This window comes from Callithrix jacchus, chromosome 3, assembly GCF_049354715.1.
Source record: "Callithrix jacchus isolate 240 chromosome 3, calJac240_pri, whole genome shotgun sequence".
Taxonomy (NCBI): Eukaryota; Metazoa; Chordata; class Mammalia; order Primates; family Cebidae; genus Callithrix; species Callithrix jacchus.
The window spans coordinates 4,951,660-4,969,456 of record NC_133504.1 but is presented as its reverse complement, the minus strand read 5'-3'; the positions used below and the strand labels follow the sequence as shown (position 1 = coordinate 4,969,456).

General features: G+C 46.1%; 1 protein-coding gene across 14 annotated transcripts in view; it reads right to left on the bottom strand.

Annotated features, from left to right (window-relative positions):
• FAT1 (FAT atypical cadherin 1) overlaps positions 1 to 17,797 on the bottom strand; it is a 140,821-nt gene that overhangs the window by 59,049 nt on the left and 63,975 nt on the right. For all 14 annotated transcript variants that reach the window (XR_013532745.1, XR_013532746.1, XM_035292462.3 and 11 more), the window contains exon 3: positions 16,934 to 17,248. Coding sequence is in view for 12 of the 14 variants with exons in the window: in XM_035292462.3 (XP_035148353.3) it covers positions 16,934 to 17,248 (315 nt within the window). In the remaining 2 variants the exon portion in view is untranslated. The remainder of the gene's footprint in view (positions 1 to 16,933; positions 17,249 to 17,797) is intronic.

Sequence of the window (17,797 nt, the reverse complement as noted above, 5' to 3'; positions counted from 1 at the left end):
AATTGTATGCACGACGAAGGAAGCAAACTTCCTGCACTTGATAAACACCATTAACGAACCACTCACGGCCTTTCAGTGCCACTTTAGACATTAGAGATGAGTTCATTTAGAACAGAGAGAATGTCACATCAGCTATACTGCTTCAGTATAAAACTGTACTCTGACATTTCTTACAAATCAATACCAAAACCATCTCCAAACGTCTCAAAATTCAAGAGATAAGTAGACTTCGCACAGTAGGTCGGTCGACAAGAAAGTGAACGTCGAGGGGCCAGGAGGGCAAGACAGTCATGGGAGACGGTCCACACGGCTGGAGCGATGTATGCCTTCGGTCACCTGTGTGGTACTGTCCACTCAGAAAGTGGAGCAAGACGGTCTTGTTTGCAGGAAACCAGGATGGAGGCCAGAAGCTGGCAAAGACTACATGTGAGAAACAGTAAGACAGACTAGAGCACAGGGTGCAGACAAAAATGGCGGTGCAGGAGCCACACACAGAAAACAGGGAACGGGAAGCAAAGGCTCTTCCCAGCAACTCTCTGTTGGAGGAAAGTGTGGACGTGACTGGATGAGAAGACATTTGTGCTGCTCCAGCACACGACCCACCCACCATCGCCCTACACGTGAGTGAGGCCACTGAGGACCCACCAGCCAGCAGCCAAGCCTGGGCAAGAGCACGACTGCCCTAATTTACAGAACCTTAAACTCGGACAGTTATTTGGAGCCACTCAAGTCTGACAGCTTGTTAGCCAAGGTACTATGCTTTAATATTTTATTACATATATATGTTAACTTCTCTAAGCCTATAAAAAACTGAGCTATCTCCACATATATATGTACATATCTTCACATATGTATATGCAAATATGAGGAGAGATCTCCACTTTTACAGGCTTAGAGAGATTAAGTTGATTACTCAACGTTATTTAGCAAAGTACTGAAGTTGGAAATTCAATAAATCTAGCGAGTCTACATTAAAAGCGAAAGAAACCAGGAGACTTTGGTTCTGTAAAAAATGAATTCCAACATCAGCCCTGTAGATAAAAACAGGTGACATAATCCCAGCACTTTGGGAGGCTGAGGCAGGTGGATCACTTGAGGCCAGGACTTGGGAGACCAGCCTGGTCAACATGGAGAAAACCCCGACTCTACTGAAAATTCAAAAATTAGTGGGGTGTGGTGGCACACTCATCATCCCAGCTAGCTGGGAGGCTGAGGCACGAGACTCACTTGGATCTGGGAAGTGGAGGTTGCAGTGAGCTGACAGCAAGCCACTGCAATTGAGCCTAAGCGACAGAGTGAGACTGTCTCAAAAATAAATAAACAAGAAAGACTGTAGCTAGAGAAGGAAAAAAAATAGGATTTCTGAATATGACTCAGGTCCATCTGCAACGAGAGAGCAAGCACTTGGGATCCACAGTAAGAGTCACGGACGACCCCGCACTGTAAAAAGGCAGAGTCCCGGGTCTGCAGGAAGGAAAGTCTGCGGCCGTGTTCACGTCACCCAGCAGGAAGTTTACCTGGAGCCACTTTTATTTCTTCCCCCTTGAGACAGAGTTTCACTCTTGTTACCCAGGCTGGAGTGCAATGGCGCCATCTCGGCTCACCGCAACCTCTGCCTCCTGGGTTCAGGCAATTCTCCTGCCTCAGCCTCCTGAGTAGCTGGGATTACAGGCAAGCGCCACCATGCCCAGCTAATTTTTTGTATTTTTAGTAGAGATGGGGTTTCACCATGTTGACCAGGATGGTCTCGATCTCTTGACCTCGTGATCCACCCGCCTCGGCCTCCCAAGTGCTGGGATTACAGGCTTGAGCCACCGTGCCCAGCCTAGAACCACTTTTTAATTGCTCTATTAGAGAATAAGCAGAGGAAGGGAAACGACCACGGGAAAATGTAGAAGTCGGGTCACCTGGCAATTCCTTTTACTCTGGTCGCTTTCTTCCACCCTACGGTGATTTCGGCGTGTCCACCCTTCTATTTTACAGTAATCCATGAACCACAGCCATGAACGTTCTAGGAAAACACTGTCCAACGGAAATGTCTGTGATGATTTGCGTGTTCTGTAATTTGCACTGTCCAATAGGGTAGTACCGGCCACATGTGGCCACTATGTGCTTGAAATGTGGCTAATGTCACTGAAGAACCCAATTTTAAATACTTTTAAATACAGTTTTATTACTTTCTGTAATAAGTGAGGCCCAAAGCCGATTTGGGATAAAACAAATAATCCCAAGTTAAGCCACGTTTTCCCTCAGAAGACAGAGAAGGCAGGAGGCCTCGCTCTGCAATGGGACTTCCTCAACATCTCTGTCTAGGAACCGCAGCTGGGCTGTCTTCTGTTTTTATTTGTGAATACATAAAATATGTATGTCTTCTGTTTTTATTTGTGAATACATAAAATATGACACAAACTGTATACCAGTTCTATCTGAGTATGTTATTTCTCATTTTCTTTCCCCTCCATAATAGAAGAAAAGCTCCCTAAATATTTATTAACTCTATTCGTAATTATAAATTCTATCTTAACGCCTGTAACACACAAAGTTCCACCTATAAAGCTGTTTGCACTAAGGACCAAGACAGAACAGACTCTTTGATTCTCAGTAAAGCAAAATAGCCTCTCCGTCCTCGAGAGCTCACGTCACCAGCACCACGGGTCTCAGGGTACAATGACTAATCACATTTTGTTTTTTCAAAACTAATTTACCTAATGTTATCTTGAGTCAGCTAAACTTACCTGCGCTCACCCTGCCTTTGCCCAGACTGTCCTATTTTAACCATACCTTTAACTTCTCTTATACAGAAGCTAAGAAAGAACAGTAAAAAGGCCTAACACCAGGAAAAATTAACATAAAGTACATAGATAAGGAAGATATAAGCGGTCGGAGGTTTAAGTAAAAGTGCTTTAGAACTTTACAGGGTGTGCTGGGCTCCTAGAAGTGTTTTTAAATGTCTGCGGCTCAGTGTTGAAAGAGCTTGCTCTGAGTTAGGTAAGCGACTGAAGAACCGCAGGCACCAACCAGATGCATGGAAAACAAAGAGGGCAACATAATTCAATATTATTTTGCTTTTCTTTTTTTTTTTTTTTTTTTTTTGAGACGGAGTCTCTCTGTCACCCAGGCTGCAGTGCGGTGGAGTGATCTCGCTTTGCTGCAACCTCCACCTCCCGGTTCAAGCAATTCTCCTGCCTCAGCCTCCCGAGCACCTGGGATTACAGGTGCCAACCACCATGCCTGGTTAATGTTTCTATTTTTAGTAGAGACGGGGTTTCACCATGTTGGTCAGGCTGGTCTTGAACTCCTGACCTTGTGATGCGCCCGCCTCGGCACTCCCAAAGTGCTGGGATTACAGGGGTGGCCCACCGCGCCCAGCCCATTATGGCCCATTATTTTGATTTTTAAAATGAAGTATTAAAGTAAAACAAAGCACCATGAGATACAGAAATAACAGACTGTAACTGTGGAACTCCAGGAAGCACCTGACTGTCCCTCTGTAAACACGTCATCCATGGGACACTGCTGTCTACGGATCTGTACCCAACCTGCTTAAATAAAATGAAATTGGCCCAGAACAAGGCTGTGTGTGGCGACTCAGAGATGGCGGTGCAGGCCTGAGATGACACAGGCAGGAATGGACAAGTGGGCAGGCAGTGGGCTGTGCAGTGGGGAAGCAGTGGGCTGTGTAGAAAGCAGGCAGTGGGGAAGCAGTGGGCTGTGTAGAAAGCAGGCAGTGGGGAAGCAGTGGGGAAGCAGTGGCCCGTGCAGTGGACAGGCAGTGGGCCGTGCAGTGGACAGACAGTGGGCTGTGCAGAGGGGAAGCAGTGGGCCGTGCAGTGGACAGGCAGTGGGCCGTGCAGTGGACAGGCAGTGGGCCATGCAGTAGGGAAGCAGTGGGCCGTGCAGTGGGCAGGCAGTGGGCCGTGCAGTGGACAGGCAGTGGGCCATCAGTGGGCAGACAGTGGGCTGTGCAGTGGGCAGGCAGAAGGCACAGGTAAGCATGGAGGGACAGAAACTACACCGAGGCCAGTGTTTATCTGCTTGAACGGGCTACGACTTCTCTTCCAATGGGTGAAAGGGCAAACGCTCCAAATGTGGCTGCTTTAAAAAATCTCTCATTACTATCATGCCTGGTTCTTTGTTGGATAGAATAATGAACAAGGGTGGACCTGGGCCATGAGGACCTGAGCCAACTCTGGATCCCCCTGAAACACAGACAAGAGGACCAGCAAGGAAGCAGGGCGTCCTCTGTTCCTGCAAAACACAGACTGCCCTGTGGGCCATGAGCAAACACACCACTTTTCCTTCACTTGTCACTCAGCATCCAGCCCGAGAGCTCTAGACTGTGAGCTCGGAGATCCTCCGCTGCTCTGCGCTGTCTTTATCTGGGTGGTGTTCTAAGGCCGCGTTTCACCACAGCCTCTGCGCGCTCTTTTGTCGGCTGTGGCCCTCTGAACAGCTATTGTTTGTCACTACAGTGCCGGTGCCTGCAGGATTAGGCTTGGAGCCAAAAATGGAATTCTATTCATAGACCGGCAAGGCTGGAAAGCAGTTCAGAGCTCATTTGGTTCAAACTTTCAGAGTTCCAAAGCAAACACTAATAAAATTAATCAAATGACTGGCCTGAAGTCACACAGGGAGTCATAACACGGAGCTTGTACCCTGAGGTCTTCAGGCGTGTCTTCCGGTTTTAATTCTATCTCACTAGCTGTTTCCTGTTGAAAATTGATGGCATTAAAAGTTAAGATCGACAGCAAAACTCAGTTTACAGGGAAGTGCCTTCAGTGATCCCATAAATGTCGGATGCAGCAGGGTCACAAAAAGAGGGTGACGGTACACAACCCCTTTCACATGGTTAAATCAAGTGGACAGAAAAAGACTCGTCTCAGGCATCCAAAAGCAAAATCTTTCCTGTAATTTTAGCAAATAATATTCAGAAACTATAAAAAAACCAAATGCCCCGATAGAATTTATCACAAAGATTTTTTTTGATATGGAGTTTTGCTCGTTACCCAGGCTGGAGTGCAATGACGCAATCTCGGCTCACCGCAACCTCTGCCTCCTGGGTTCAGGCAATTCTCCTGCCTCAGCCTCCTGAGTAGCTGGGATTACAGGCACATACCACCGTGCCCAGCTAATTTTTGTATATTTAGTAGAGATGGGGTTTCACCATGTTGACCAGGATGGTCTCGATCTCTTGACCTTGTGATCCACCCGCCTCGGCCTCCCAAAGCGCTGGGATTACAGGCTTGAGCCACCGTGCCCGGCCCATAAAGATTTAAACTAACCGATTTGAGGAGGAAAAAGCTTGTCAGCATCTACGTTGGCAGAAATGTACTGAAGGAAATTTGACTTCTTGCAAACTTCAGGGATAATATACTTCACTTATTTTATAAAATAATAATGAGCATGAGAAAGGGGTAGGAAAAAAATCTATAGATTCCTCCTTAAAATATTTGCATATCTTGCCAAAGAGACTGCGAATAGGTAAACTTTTTTTTTTAATAATGAATTCCTGCCATTGTAATGTGACGACCGGTCCTTTCCTTCCTCTGCAGCTATCGAATGTCACCGGAAAGTCCTGGAAGTTGTTTGCAGCTTCAGCTATTTCCTATTGCACTTGTTCAGTGTTCGTTCCAGCCACAATAAAACGCCACTTACTGTGGTTCAGAAAACCGTCGTTGTAAAGTGTTACTGGACCGACACGTGCTGCGTGCCCAGTACGCCTACTTGCTGTTACAGCATTTTGTCACTTTACTGCATGCATTGGGGATTACCACACAAAAACTGCACATCTCCACCCAATCCGTCCGCAGTCACAAATCACATTTCCTACAGCGAACATAAAATAATTGTACACTTACATGTCAAGAAGCGACTAGGAACACAGACCTCTGTGTAACACTGTCCTCTAAAGCATGGGAAATGGAAACTGAGCATGAGGATGACATCTCAGCACAGAAGAGAATAAGCAGAAGGGAGGAAATGACGAAGACCTGCTAGGCACACTCACAGCCAATGGTCGGAGCTGAAATTGGGAGGTCTGAAAAGTTTTTACCAGGACACATCAACAAAAAAAAGTATTAAAAAACTCAAAATCTAGGAAAACTTATCTTCGAATGAGAAACAATGACTTCTCAATGTAGGAGTGATCTAAACGGTCTACTAATCAGCTTGTGAAACCTCATCTGAGATCTCAGTCTGGACAACGAATACGCCAACTGCTCTTCTTTAAAGAAGAATTTTCTTATTCACAACCAAGAGAAGCAAAACACAAACAGTCCTTTCTAAGTATTCTTGTTTAGAGCAGTGGCAGGGGGCGGGGCGGGGAGGGAGTCAATTTTTACTTCAGGAATACAAGTCCATCCCTTCAAAAGAATTTAAAAAATTAACAACCAGCAACATTGTTTAACTAGACCCACCAGCAAATACATCGACTCATCAGGCGTCAGGAAACCACACCTAACCTGTTTCTGTGCGGCTGGCCAGTGAAGAGCGGCTTTTACCTTTTTTAAATGGTTGGAAAAAAAGCTTTTGTGATATAGGAAAAGGACAGAAAATTCAAATTTTATTGAATTCATTTATTTTGTTTATTTATAAAGTTTTATTGGAACACGGTCATGCTCACTGATTTCTGTAACATCTACAGCAGCTTTGGGCTACAGTGACAAGGCGGAGTGGTGTGGAAGCCTGTGTGGCCCTTTGCACAAACAGTTTAATGACCCCTGCAGTACATGGTTCATGAAACTAAACACTAGTTCATTAAACACCTAGTGTCACTGAAAGTTTCCCATTTGTGGTCTGATGGTACCACAGAAATAAGATTAGCCTGAAAAGCCACTATTACATGACACAGAATCCCTCAATACAAACAGTAGATAAGACACAGAAAAACTGTCTCCACAACCATATTTACATCCAAACACGGAGGCACGGGGCCTGACAGCGGGACTGTGTACCAAGACGCGGCCGCCAGGGAATTCACATGTGGCCTGACCTCCGGCAGCTCTAACCTCTGTGAAGTCTTACAATTACCTGTAAAATGAAGAAAACGTAAATAAGGACCACAGCAGACTACTGGTATCTGTAGTCACCAACTCACAGGACTCCGGTAAATGTTAAGTCTGTGGAAGCTCCTCGAATGGACGAGACACAGTTGTTCCTCTGACTCCTAACCAAAGTTCTGTTCCAGCCCCATCCCAAAGTGGTGTGCTAAGACACAGCAGACGGGTGGAAGAGAGGTATGAAGAAAGACTTGAGAGAATAAGACAGAAAGTGGGAAAACAAGGAAAATTAGGCTTTGCTGGTTTCCCTCGGGCTGTCTCCTTGGAGCAGGCATGAGACAGCTGATGGAAATCTGCTCAAAGAGAATGAACCAGCAGGACCAACAAGATTCTAACAGTGCAGTGTGCTTCACTATAATGAGATGCGATTTTGTGAAAGGTTCACCCTCCAGAATACATGGAATTTACCTCTACAGGTTGGGCACAGGGGCTCATGCCTGTAATCACATTTTGGGAGGCCGAGAAAGGAGGGCTATCTGAGATCGGAAGGAGGCCAGCCCAACCAACATGGTGACACCCCTGCCTCTACAAAGAATATAAAAACTAGCTGGGTGTGGTGGTGCAGGTCTGTGGTCCCAGCTACTCAGGAGGCTGAGAAAGAACGAACTCGGGCCCAGGAGTTCCAGGCTGTGTGAGCCACGACTGCACCACCGCACTCCAGCCTAGGTGACAGAGTGAGACCCTGTCTTCAAAAAAAAAATGTCACTCTACAGGACTCATGAAGGAAAACCTATGAAACATTAAGCTGAAACAAACTCAAAACACGAAAGCTCCGTGAAGATTCAGTATTTATCAAATAAGATTTTTATGGTCTATGAGTACTGAATTTTGTATTAAGTGATCGCATTACCTATTTAAAATCTCAAGTGGATAGAAATACACTTAGTAGATATCAAAGAGCCTTTAAAGATGCACTTGTAGACACAGAAATCACAGACACAAACACATGCATATATTCAAAGAGGATGCCCTATACCATTACCTACTAAACTTTTCTGATAAATTTATTTTTAGTCATGAATAAATTCTTTCTTATTGTCTTTGTTCTCAAAGAGGAAGATGAATAAGAAGAGGTAAAAAGCAAACACTGCTTTGGGAGGCCGAGGCAGGTGGATCACAAGGTCAAAAGATCGAGACCATCCTGGTCAACTTGGTGAAACCCCGTCTCTACCAAAAATACAAAAAATTAGCTGGGCATGGTGTCGCGTGCCTGTAATCCCAGCTACTCAGGAGGCTGAGGCAGGAGAACTGCCTGAACCCAGGAGGCGGAGGTTGCGGTGAGCCGAGATCGCGCCATTGCACTCCAGCCTGGGTAACAAGAGCAAAACTCCATCTCAAAAAAAAAAGTAAACACTGACAAGGTAAAATCAGTAGATCAGTGAAATGGAGAATGAAGGGTACACAGATATGCACATACCTTCCTATAATCATGCAGCAAATTCATTGGTAACCATAAAAAGGTGACTTTTTGGTTTTTTTGAGATGGAGTCTTGTTCTAGGCTGGAGTGCAGTGTAGCAATCTTGGCTCATGGCAGCCTCCGCCTCCTGGGTTCAAGTGATTCTCATGCTTCAGCCTCCCAATTAGCTAGGACTACGCATGCGCCACCACACCTGGCTAATTTTCATTTCTTAGTAGAGACGTGGTTTCACCATGCTGGCCAGGCTGCTCTCCAGCTCCTGACCTCAAGTGCTCCACCAGCCTCAGCCTCAGCCTCCCAAAGTGCTGCGATTACAGGCGTGAACCACCATGCCTGGCCAAGGTGATCTTAAAAGCACAGCATCTATGAGTGTTACAGAAAAACCCAAGATGCATATCCACGTGCATGGTATGCTATCTGTGTAAAAAAGATGAGAAAAAAGCCAACATACTCTTTCTTGCTTGTATACAAGAGAAAGAAAATGCAAACACTAGTTGCCTTTAAGTAGCAGATTTTATTATTCACGTATGAGGCAACAGATGGGGTATGATGGTGAAAAGACAGTTTGTTACTTCCCAAGACGAGGCCATGCTGCCCCCAATGGACGTGGAAAAGGATGTGCTGGACCACACAGGGTCGGTCTGCAGGTCGGATGCAGGTGGAAGGAACCGGGATAGCTTGACTGAGGATCTCACAGAAAGGCTAGGGTGAGGCGGAGCACACACGCAGAGGACTGGCTGGTAATTTCAAAGGCTCTGGGGCATAGCTGTCCCCAGCTATCCAGCACTGGCTCTGAGATGACTTGGGCATGACACGGGCAGTGCTGTGGAGTAAGTCTCTGGACTGGTCAGCTTGCGAATGAAAGGCACAGTCGGGCACCAGCCATTTGCTATCCTGCGCTCTGGAAGGGGCAGTCCTTCCCCAGTCAGTGAGGGCCGAGATGCCACAGCATGAAGGATGGAGAAAACAATGAACACACCAAGGAAGGGAGCTGAGTGTCTGGGGAGCTGGGTAAAAGTAAAACTTCAGTGGGTATTTTTTTGTACCTTTTGAATGTTGTGCCACGTGACTGCGTGGCCTATTTAAAACATGTGATCGAACTTACGAGGTGTGCCACCCTCACGTGCGTATACATCACAAACACACGTCTGCGTTCCGGTCCTGCTGAGCAGAGTGTACTGACGACGAAAGGCACTCTGGGAAGGAGGACTGAGAGGGCCATTCGGCTACTGGCACAAAAAACAGCACAGTTTGGGAGGGACAGAAAGTGCCTCTGCCCCTGTATTTCCACAGACTCCAGAAACACACGCAGGATATTGCCAGGGTTCCACTTAAACCTAGAAATTCAGTTTTTACTCCTTAAAGACACAAAAACCCTGGTTAAAAAGATTCACTGCTTATTAAAGATGTTTACAATGCGTACATATTGATGGCACTTCTAAACTTAAAAAAGCATCTTTTTTTCTGATTTAAAACCAATAGCTGGCCTTCCACTTCTAGTAAGGGGATCAGATTTATACTTCAACATAAAACCACGTAGAGGAGACAAAATACATGCAATGACAGCTTACAGGACACTAGACGTCAGGCCAAGAAAGGCAGTGTCCCCGGGAGACAGAAACAGACGAGGGGAGGCCCATGATCACAGCAGCTCACTGCCTCGAGACAGTTTCCAGACAGTGAGGCGCTCCTATGTGAAGTCCAAGAGACACGGAGTGTCTGTGCACATAGGACTTGCACTCAGCGCCTACAGCAGCTTTATTTATAAACAGCCAAAAACAGCCAAAAATGCAAATGCCTATCAACAGGTGAATGGATAAACAAATTATAATATTTACACAAAGGATATGCAGCAGTGAAAAGAAACGTAGTACTTATACACACTAAAACATGCATGAATCTCAAAATAAACATGCCAAGTGTAAGAAGCCTTATCAAAAAGAGTATGTGCCCCGTGAGTTCGTTAATATGAAATTCTAGGAAATGCAAACTATTATTTAGTGATGGGCAGCCAGCAGTTGCCTAGAGATGGAGGGAGGGCGGGGGGTGGAGAGAAGCGTGTGGAGACCTTTTGGAATAATGGGTGCGTTCACTGCCTGATAGCGGCGATGCTTTCTCAGGTGTAAAAGCTATGTCAAAGCTTACCAAATTGCAGGCTTTAAATATGTACAGTTTGCTGTAAGTCAATTACACCTCAAAATCGTTTTTTAAAAATAAAGAGCAATACTTGGTTTGTAGCAAAAACTTGAACAATACCAAACATACAGATAAGACAGTAAGACTGCGGTCTCTTCTAAAGCATGCACGTGTCTAAAAGTAACACTTCAAAATTATTAACAAATGCTGATTGTAAGTTGTGTATCAACTCCTCCAAGTTCAAAGCAATAACTTTAAGAAAACTCTCAGGCCGGGCGCGGTGGCTCAAGCCTGTAATCCCAGCACTTTGGGAGGCCGAGGCGGCTGGATCATGAGGTCAAGAGATCGAGACCATCCTGGTCAACATGGTGAGACCCCGTCTCTACTAAAAATACAAAAAATTAGCTGGGCATGGTGGCGCGTGCCTGTAATCCCAGCTACTCAGGAGGCTGAGGCAGGAGAATTGCCTAAACCCAGGAGGCGGAGGTTGCAGTGAGCCGAGATAGCGCCATTGCACTCCAGCCTGAGTAACGAGCGAAACTCCGTGTCAAAAAAAAAAAAAGAAAAAAAAACTCTCTGCAAGGGTGGCGTCGATTTCCTGAGGTTGTCTGCGGATAATGAGACTTAGAAGCTCACACTGGCCCCCTTTGTTCAGGACCCCGTTTCCCCTCCGTCCCTGACATACCACAAAGCCTGATGCCTTCGTTTGCAGGCGCTGGGGCTGCCAAGGCTCCAACAATCTGAATTCACAATCTGAATTCTATGCTCTTGCCTCTCTTCCACCTTGAGCAAGCACGCAACTTACAAGCAGCAAGTTTACCCTAACTGATAATGGACACAGTCAAACAAAAAATGTTATAAAAACGAGGGATGTCAACAGAAGGGTATCTATCACAAAAGGAAAATGGGTATGGTCTTTCACTTGCATGTTTGGAAAATGAAAGCCCGCTGCCACACTTCTTATCAACAATACAGGAAGAATGGTCTGAAATGCAGAAAGACACTGCTGGGCACCATCGCCAAGCGTAAAAACCTTGAAGAGAAAAAGCATTCAAAAAAGGTCTCTCAGACTTGTCATTCAAAGCACAGAATCCGTAAGAGCACTCACTAAACCCACTCCCGGGAAGGATTTTGGTTGTGGCTTTTAAAATACTGTGTTCTACTACGACAAACGGAGAAGCAGAAAAAGGTAATAAAGAGATGTCTTCCTCTTTTCCAAAAAGACTTTTAGGGAATGTGTTCTCTCTCTTTCCGGGTCCACAAGGGGGCGTAGTTTTAAGGGCAAGAACTTCCCAGCGCCATGCCCCCTCCCATGCGCCTCCATCCAGGAGACTTAGTGATTTCTGTTTTAATTTTCGCGGGTGTCGGGGGAAAAAAATCAAAGGTCTATCACTGCAGCAGAAGTTTAAAGAAACTCTTCTCACTGGCCAGGGGGCTTGGAGAAGGTGGGAATTCCTCCCAGGTTCCAAGTCCCTGTCTCCCTCATCCTGGCGGATTACCCCCTGTGGGGTCCCCTTCCACTCTCGCGGAAGCTGCTCTTCCCCTCCTGGATTCCATACTTGGGTCACCATCCCCACTTTTCATGGAAGATTTTCTCATCCTTTTCTATCTCCTTTTTCTCTTCCTCTGCCTAAATAAATCACTTTCGGCAAAAACTTTTTGGGGTCCAGTATTTACGAGCATACTGTAAATATTTACAACCAGTATTTACGACCATACCTGGTGTGGTCCCCTCTTCCATTCTTGGGTGAGTGAGAGACAAAGAGCCTGGAAAAACCTCCTCTCAGGGGAGCTAAGCTCTCCCGTGCACCCCAAAACCCGGCAACAATTTAAGTTTACCCAAAATGTTGCAAGGTACTGTATACCGACTCTCAAAAAGAGGTCACTTTTACTCATAAAAATAACGACTAATAACCTTTATTCTAGTGTTTGAGGCTTTCTATCAAGTGTAGCTGTCTCCCATACATTCATTTCTTGGTCTCCAACTCACCACTCCTTCAAATTGTCCCCAGCATGAAAACATCTCCCACCTCCTCTCCAGCAGTCTATTGCCACCACCTTCGATCTGCCCAGCCACTGTTCAAGGGGCCTCATCTTCCCGATCATACCCCGTCAGTTTCCTACTCCCACCAGACCTGTGACAGGCTGTGCCACACTGCTGCACACACCTGTTCCTCTTTGTTATGTCGCTTTTGTACACTACGAACTTGCAAAGAATAGAGTTTGGTGAATAAATACAGCCACGCACTGCGTAACAACCTTTCAGTTAACTGCGGACTGCATATAAAATCAAACCACATATACGACTGTGGTTGCGAAAGATTAATACCATATTTTCGCTGCACCTTTTCTACATTTAGGTATGTTAAGGTACACAAGTGTGTTACAAGTGCCTGCGGTGCTCAGTACAGGATCATGCTGTACCGGGCTGTAGACTCAAACAGGCTGTCCCATACAGCCTGGCTGTGCAGTAGGCTAGACCATCTAGGTTTGGGTAAGTACGCTCTATGCCGTCCATACAATGACAAAGTCGCCTGATAACACATTTCTCAAAATGCATCCCTGGCATGCAACAACGCATGACTGCACTTGATGCATAAACAGATGCTTTAAACGATGACTCTGCAGCCTGCTGAACATTTAGGATAATCACCAGGGTCCCAGATGTATATTCCCACTAAGAAACAAGCAGCCCCCTTTACTCTATCAAATTTGTTTATCCAAAGGCACAAATTTATCAATCTGCTAGAATCTTGATTGTCTTATATTAGCAGAGCAGCTGTAACACCTGCAAGGGGAGCGGCTGTGGCACCTGTCTTGGGAGCGACTCTGGGCGCTCCTGCACTCTACACGCGCAAGCTCTAACAGGAGTCCAGGAACACCGCAAGTCACAAAATCTAAGGACCTGGGAGTCTGCTCTCCCCACGGCCCCAGAGGGAAAGCCTCACTGTGGCCCAGATCTCTTGATTTCCAGCCCAGTGATTTTCTTGCTCAGCCATTCATCAAGTAACATGATTTAGGGTCTCCAGATGGGGAGACGGGTCAGTAAGTCACAAGCACTTTTTCCTTTCAGACAGACTTTCGTCAGCTTTCACAATCAAGGGCCACCATGACACTGACCTACCTGTGAAAACTCAGCCTGCTTTAAAGGTCATGAGAAGATAAGGCATGTGCACTTTGGGTGCTGAGGATCACACCCCAGTTTTCTGCTGAGCTGCAGGAAGAGAGTCATCTAGAAACAGATCTTATGAAGCTATATTTACTGTATTATTTAGTAGTGCCCACGTTAAAACATGGCTGCTTCTTCATCTTCTGCAACTTTAGGTGGTCTATGGAATGCTGAGACGTCCTTGCTAACCATATAGCTTTTAACATGCTTCACAATCAATACTGCTGTGTGCCAACAACAGCATCCGACTTCCACTCATAAAAACAGACAGCCTCTGTGCACACGCTAATGACCGTCCTCCTGCTGCCCTGCCAGCCGAACGCCTGTGCCCCCATCAGGGCTGAGTCCTGGCTGTGGACACCTGGAGAGGGTTTCTTCCTGCTGATGGCAACAGCACAGAGCTCTCTGCAAACATCTTTTCTTAAGTGTTGTCAGAATGGAGAGATTTAAAAGGGAGAGGCAATGTTATATTAATCCTGACCTCACAGCAGCAGCATTTCTGAGCCCCAGGAAGAACTGAGGGTTTTCAAGGCTCCCACAGCAACACCAGGCTATCTAAGCTCCTCGGGGTTTCTCTCTCCTCCTACTCCTCAATGATATGTTATACCCAGACCTATGCCATGGGCTCAGACACCCAAAAGCACATTTGCTGCCTGCTCCTCTATCTCTTCTCAGAGGACTTAATCTAATCTAAAAGACAGAAGACACAGAATAATGAAAATACTGCTTAGTCAAACTCAGCAAACAAATTAACACAGGGGTAGGTTCTGGTCTTGAATTCCCACCTGTGATATGACATACATGTGTGCTGGGGGAGGGGTGTGTGTTTGTTTAGGTCCATGGTTCCTAGCTCCTAACTCCCATAACCCTTGTTACAGTCTTTTGTTGATGTCGTGGCACTTTTTGCCTCAGGAAACGAATCTCTCTCTGGAACATGTGCCACTCTCTTTCACCTGCCAACACACAGGCCAATCTGACTGTGGGTCATAAGCCCCTCATTCCAGACAGGGACCCGCTCCATACCCTGGAGGTGGAAACGCTGCAGAGAGAAGCAAAAGAATCTCAAGAGACAGGCCTTCGTCAACGTGTTGACACAGCTGTCCATGCGGCAATCACGCCTAGGCAACGAAGGCTCCAGAAAAGGCTCAAGGAAGCAGGGTTCAGAGCGTCTGGACGCCGAACGCGTGGAGGCTGCTGGGAAGGTAAACAAGAGCTCACCCAGGCGGCCGGGCGCGGTGGCTCACGCCTGTAATCCCAGCAGTTTGGGAGGCCGAGGCGGGTGGATTGCGAGGTCAAGAGATTGAGACCATCCTGGTCAACAAGGTGAAACCCCGTCTCTACTAAATATACAAATATTAGCTGGACATGGTGGCGCGTGCCTGTAATCCCAGCTACTCAGGAGGCTGAGGCAGGAGAATTGCCTGAACCCAGGAGGCGGAGGTTGCGGTGAGCCGAGATCGTGCCATTGCACTCCAGCCTGGATAACGAGTGAAACTCCGTCTCAAAATAAAAAGAACTCACCCAGGTGCTGGGAGGGTGGCGGCCCCTCCCCCAGCTCCACTGGAACAGAAGTGCCCGTGCGTGGGATCCTGGCAGACCCTGACCCCCTGTTCACTTGTTACATCCTTTTAAATCTCCTTTGTAATAAACAGTAAATGGAAGTGTTTCCCTGAGTTCTGTGACCAGCTCTAATAAGTTAATAGAACCCAAACAGGTCATGGGAACCCTAACCTGGAGCTGGTGGGAAGTTTCCGAAGCCTGAGCTTGTAACTGGTGGGAGGAAGGGAACCATCTTGGGAACTGAGCCCTTCACCTGCAGAATCTGAGACTGTCTCCAGGTAAAAACGTCAGAACTGAATTACAGGACACCCCAGGTGTCCACTGCTTGGTGTGCAGGGATCTTCCCCCGACCCTCCAAAACACACACTTGTCCACAGAACTCTTCTGTGGTGACGACTGCTGCGGTCTGGGAAGGGGACAGGAAAAAATCTCTTTGAGTGTTTTTGTTCACACATTATCTCAATCAAGGCTTTTACTTCTAGATGTCTCTCTCCCAAGGTCTGGGGCCGCCACTGGAGAGGCGAACTTTCTGGACTTCCAGTTCATCTTCACAATTCTTAGACACTTCTGACTTTCTCATGTTTCACAATGCCTAATTTTTCAGCACTTAGTTCTTAGATCTTTTACTTTATTTCACAAGAAAAGGAGGGTGAATGTAGTTACCACTTGCACAGTAAACGAGCAAACATTAGAAGTTCATAAAAATTTTGGAGGAGGATGTTGAGGTCAAGGAGCTATCTTCTTAGAAGCAGGGGAGTCAGTTACAGACATCAGTGGAAAAAAAAGTTAGAAGCAAAAGGCCGGCCGGGCGCAGTGGCTCATGTCTGTAACCCCAGCACTTTGGTAGGCCAAGGCAGGTGGATCTCGAGGTCAAGAGTTCAAGACCAGCCTGGCCAAGATGGTGAAACCCCGTCTCTATTAAAAATACAAAAATTAGCCAGGCCTGGTGGCACATGCCTATAATCTCAACTACTCAGGAGAGTGAGGCAGGGAACTGCTTGAATCTGGGGGCAGAGGTTGCAGTGAGCCAAGATTACGCCATTGCACTCCAGCCTGGGCAACAGAGCAAGATTCTGTCTCAAAAAGAAAAAAAAAAAAGCAAAAGGCCTAGGGTGTCACTTACAATCAGAAAACTGTCTAATTCCAATCCCTTGCCACTTGCAGATATAGCACTGTTCTTTGGGAAAAACCGAAAACATTAAAAACCTAGTGAACTGTGAAATAAACTTTCGATATTCTTCACAAAAAGCCAACTCGGGACAATTCAAATTCTTAGCAGCAGCAGAATTTTCTGTGAGCTTAAGATGTGTCACTAATTCAGGGGCTACCACTGAAATAACAATGTTTGCTTTTAACCTGAAAGTGAAAAAGCTAATTAGCAAAATTGTAAAACAGCTTTATAAAAGCAAACTCAAAGTTAAAAAAGAACACTTAGACTACATTCTCATCCAAAATAAAGGCTTATTAAGAAAAATGCAAAAGTTAAACAATTTATCAAAAAACAAAAGTATGCAACAGACAAAAATGCAAATTCTTAGTTTTTCCCCCATCAGAAGAGCATGAGCACTTCATATAATGGCATGAACACATACCTGTTTTAGGATGTATTGAAAAGAAGCCTTGTGGATTTCCGCTTGTAATTCTGTACATGAGCCTGTCATTAGAGCTCGAATCTGGATCGAATGCTTCGATCTGGACCACAGATACATCTTTAGGAGAGTTTTCCATGACTTCCGGGTAATAAACGGGCTCTGATGTCTGCGGGGCATTGTCATTCACGTCCTCCACCTCTACGTAGATCTCGATAAACGAGGAAAGAGGCACAACACCCTGATCGGTGGCAAAGACTGTCAGCCAATAATGGGAGGTGGATTCACGGTCCAGTCGATCTGAAGTCTCTATGACACCTAGAGAGAAAAAAGGAAAACGTAAAGCAGCATGTTGACAACCAAAACTGCCCCTGCGGGAAAGTGTCAACAACTCCGGCTCACTGAGGGCTTCACGCACCTCTTACTAGCTGCGTAACTTTGAGCAAGTTGACTATCCTTTCTGTGCCTCAGTTTCCCTTCTTCTAAAATGGAGATAATAGTATGTTCAACTAAACGAACATGCATACAATGATTAGAACACCTGGCACGTAACAGAGGCGATGAAAGTATTTGTTATTAGAATTAGGGTCAGGCACTATATGGAACACTTTAAAAATACTATCTCGGGGGCCGCAGTGGCTCCGGCCAGATGTCCTGGCGCTTGAGGAGGCGAGGCCATGAGGTCAAGGCCAACCTGAGCAATTTTACAAGCTCTCATTGATTAACCAAAAAGAAAAAGAAAAATTTTAGGCCAGGCGTGGTGGCTCACGCCTATAATCCCAGCACTTTGGGAGGCCGAGACGGGTGGATCACAAGGTCAAGAGATAGAGACCATCCTGGTCAACATGGTGAAACCCCATCTCTACT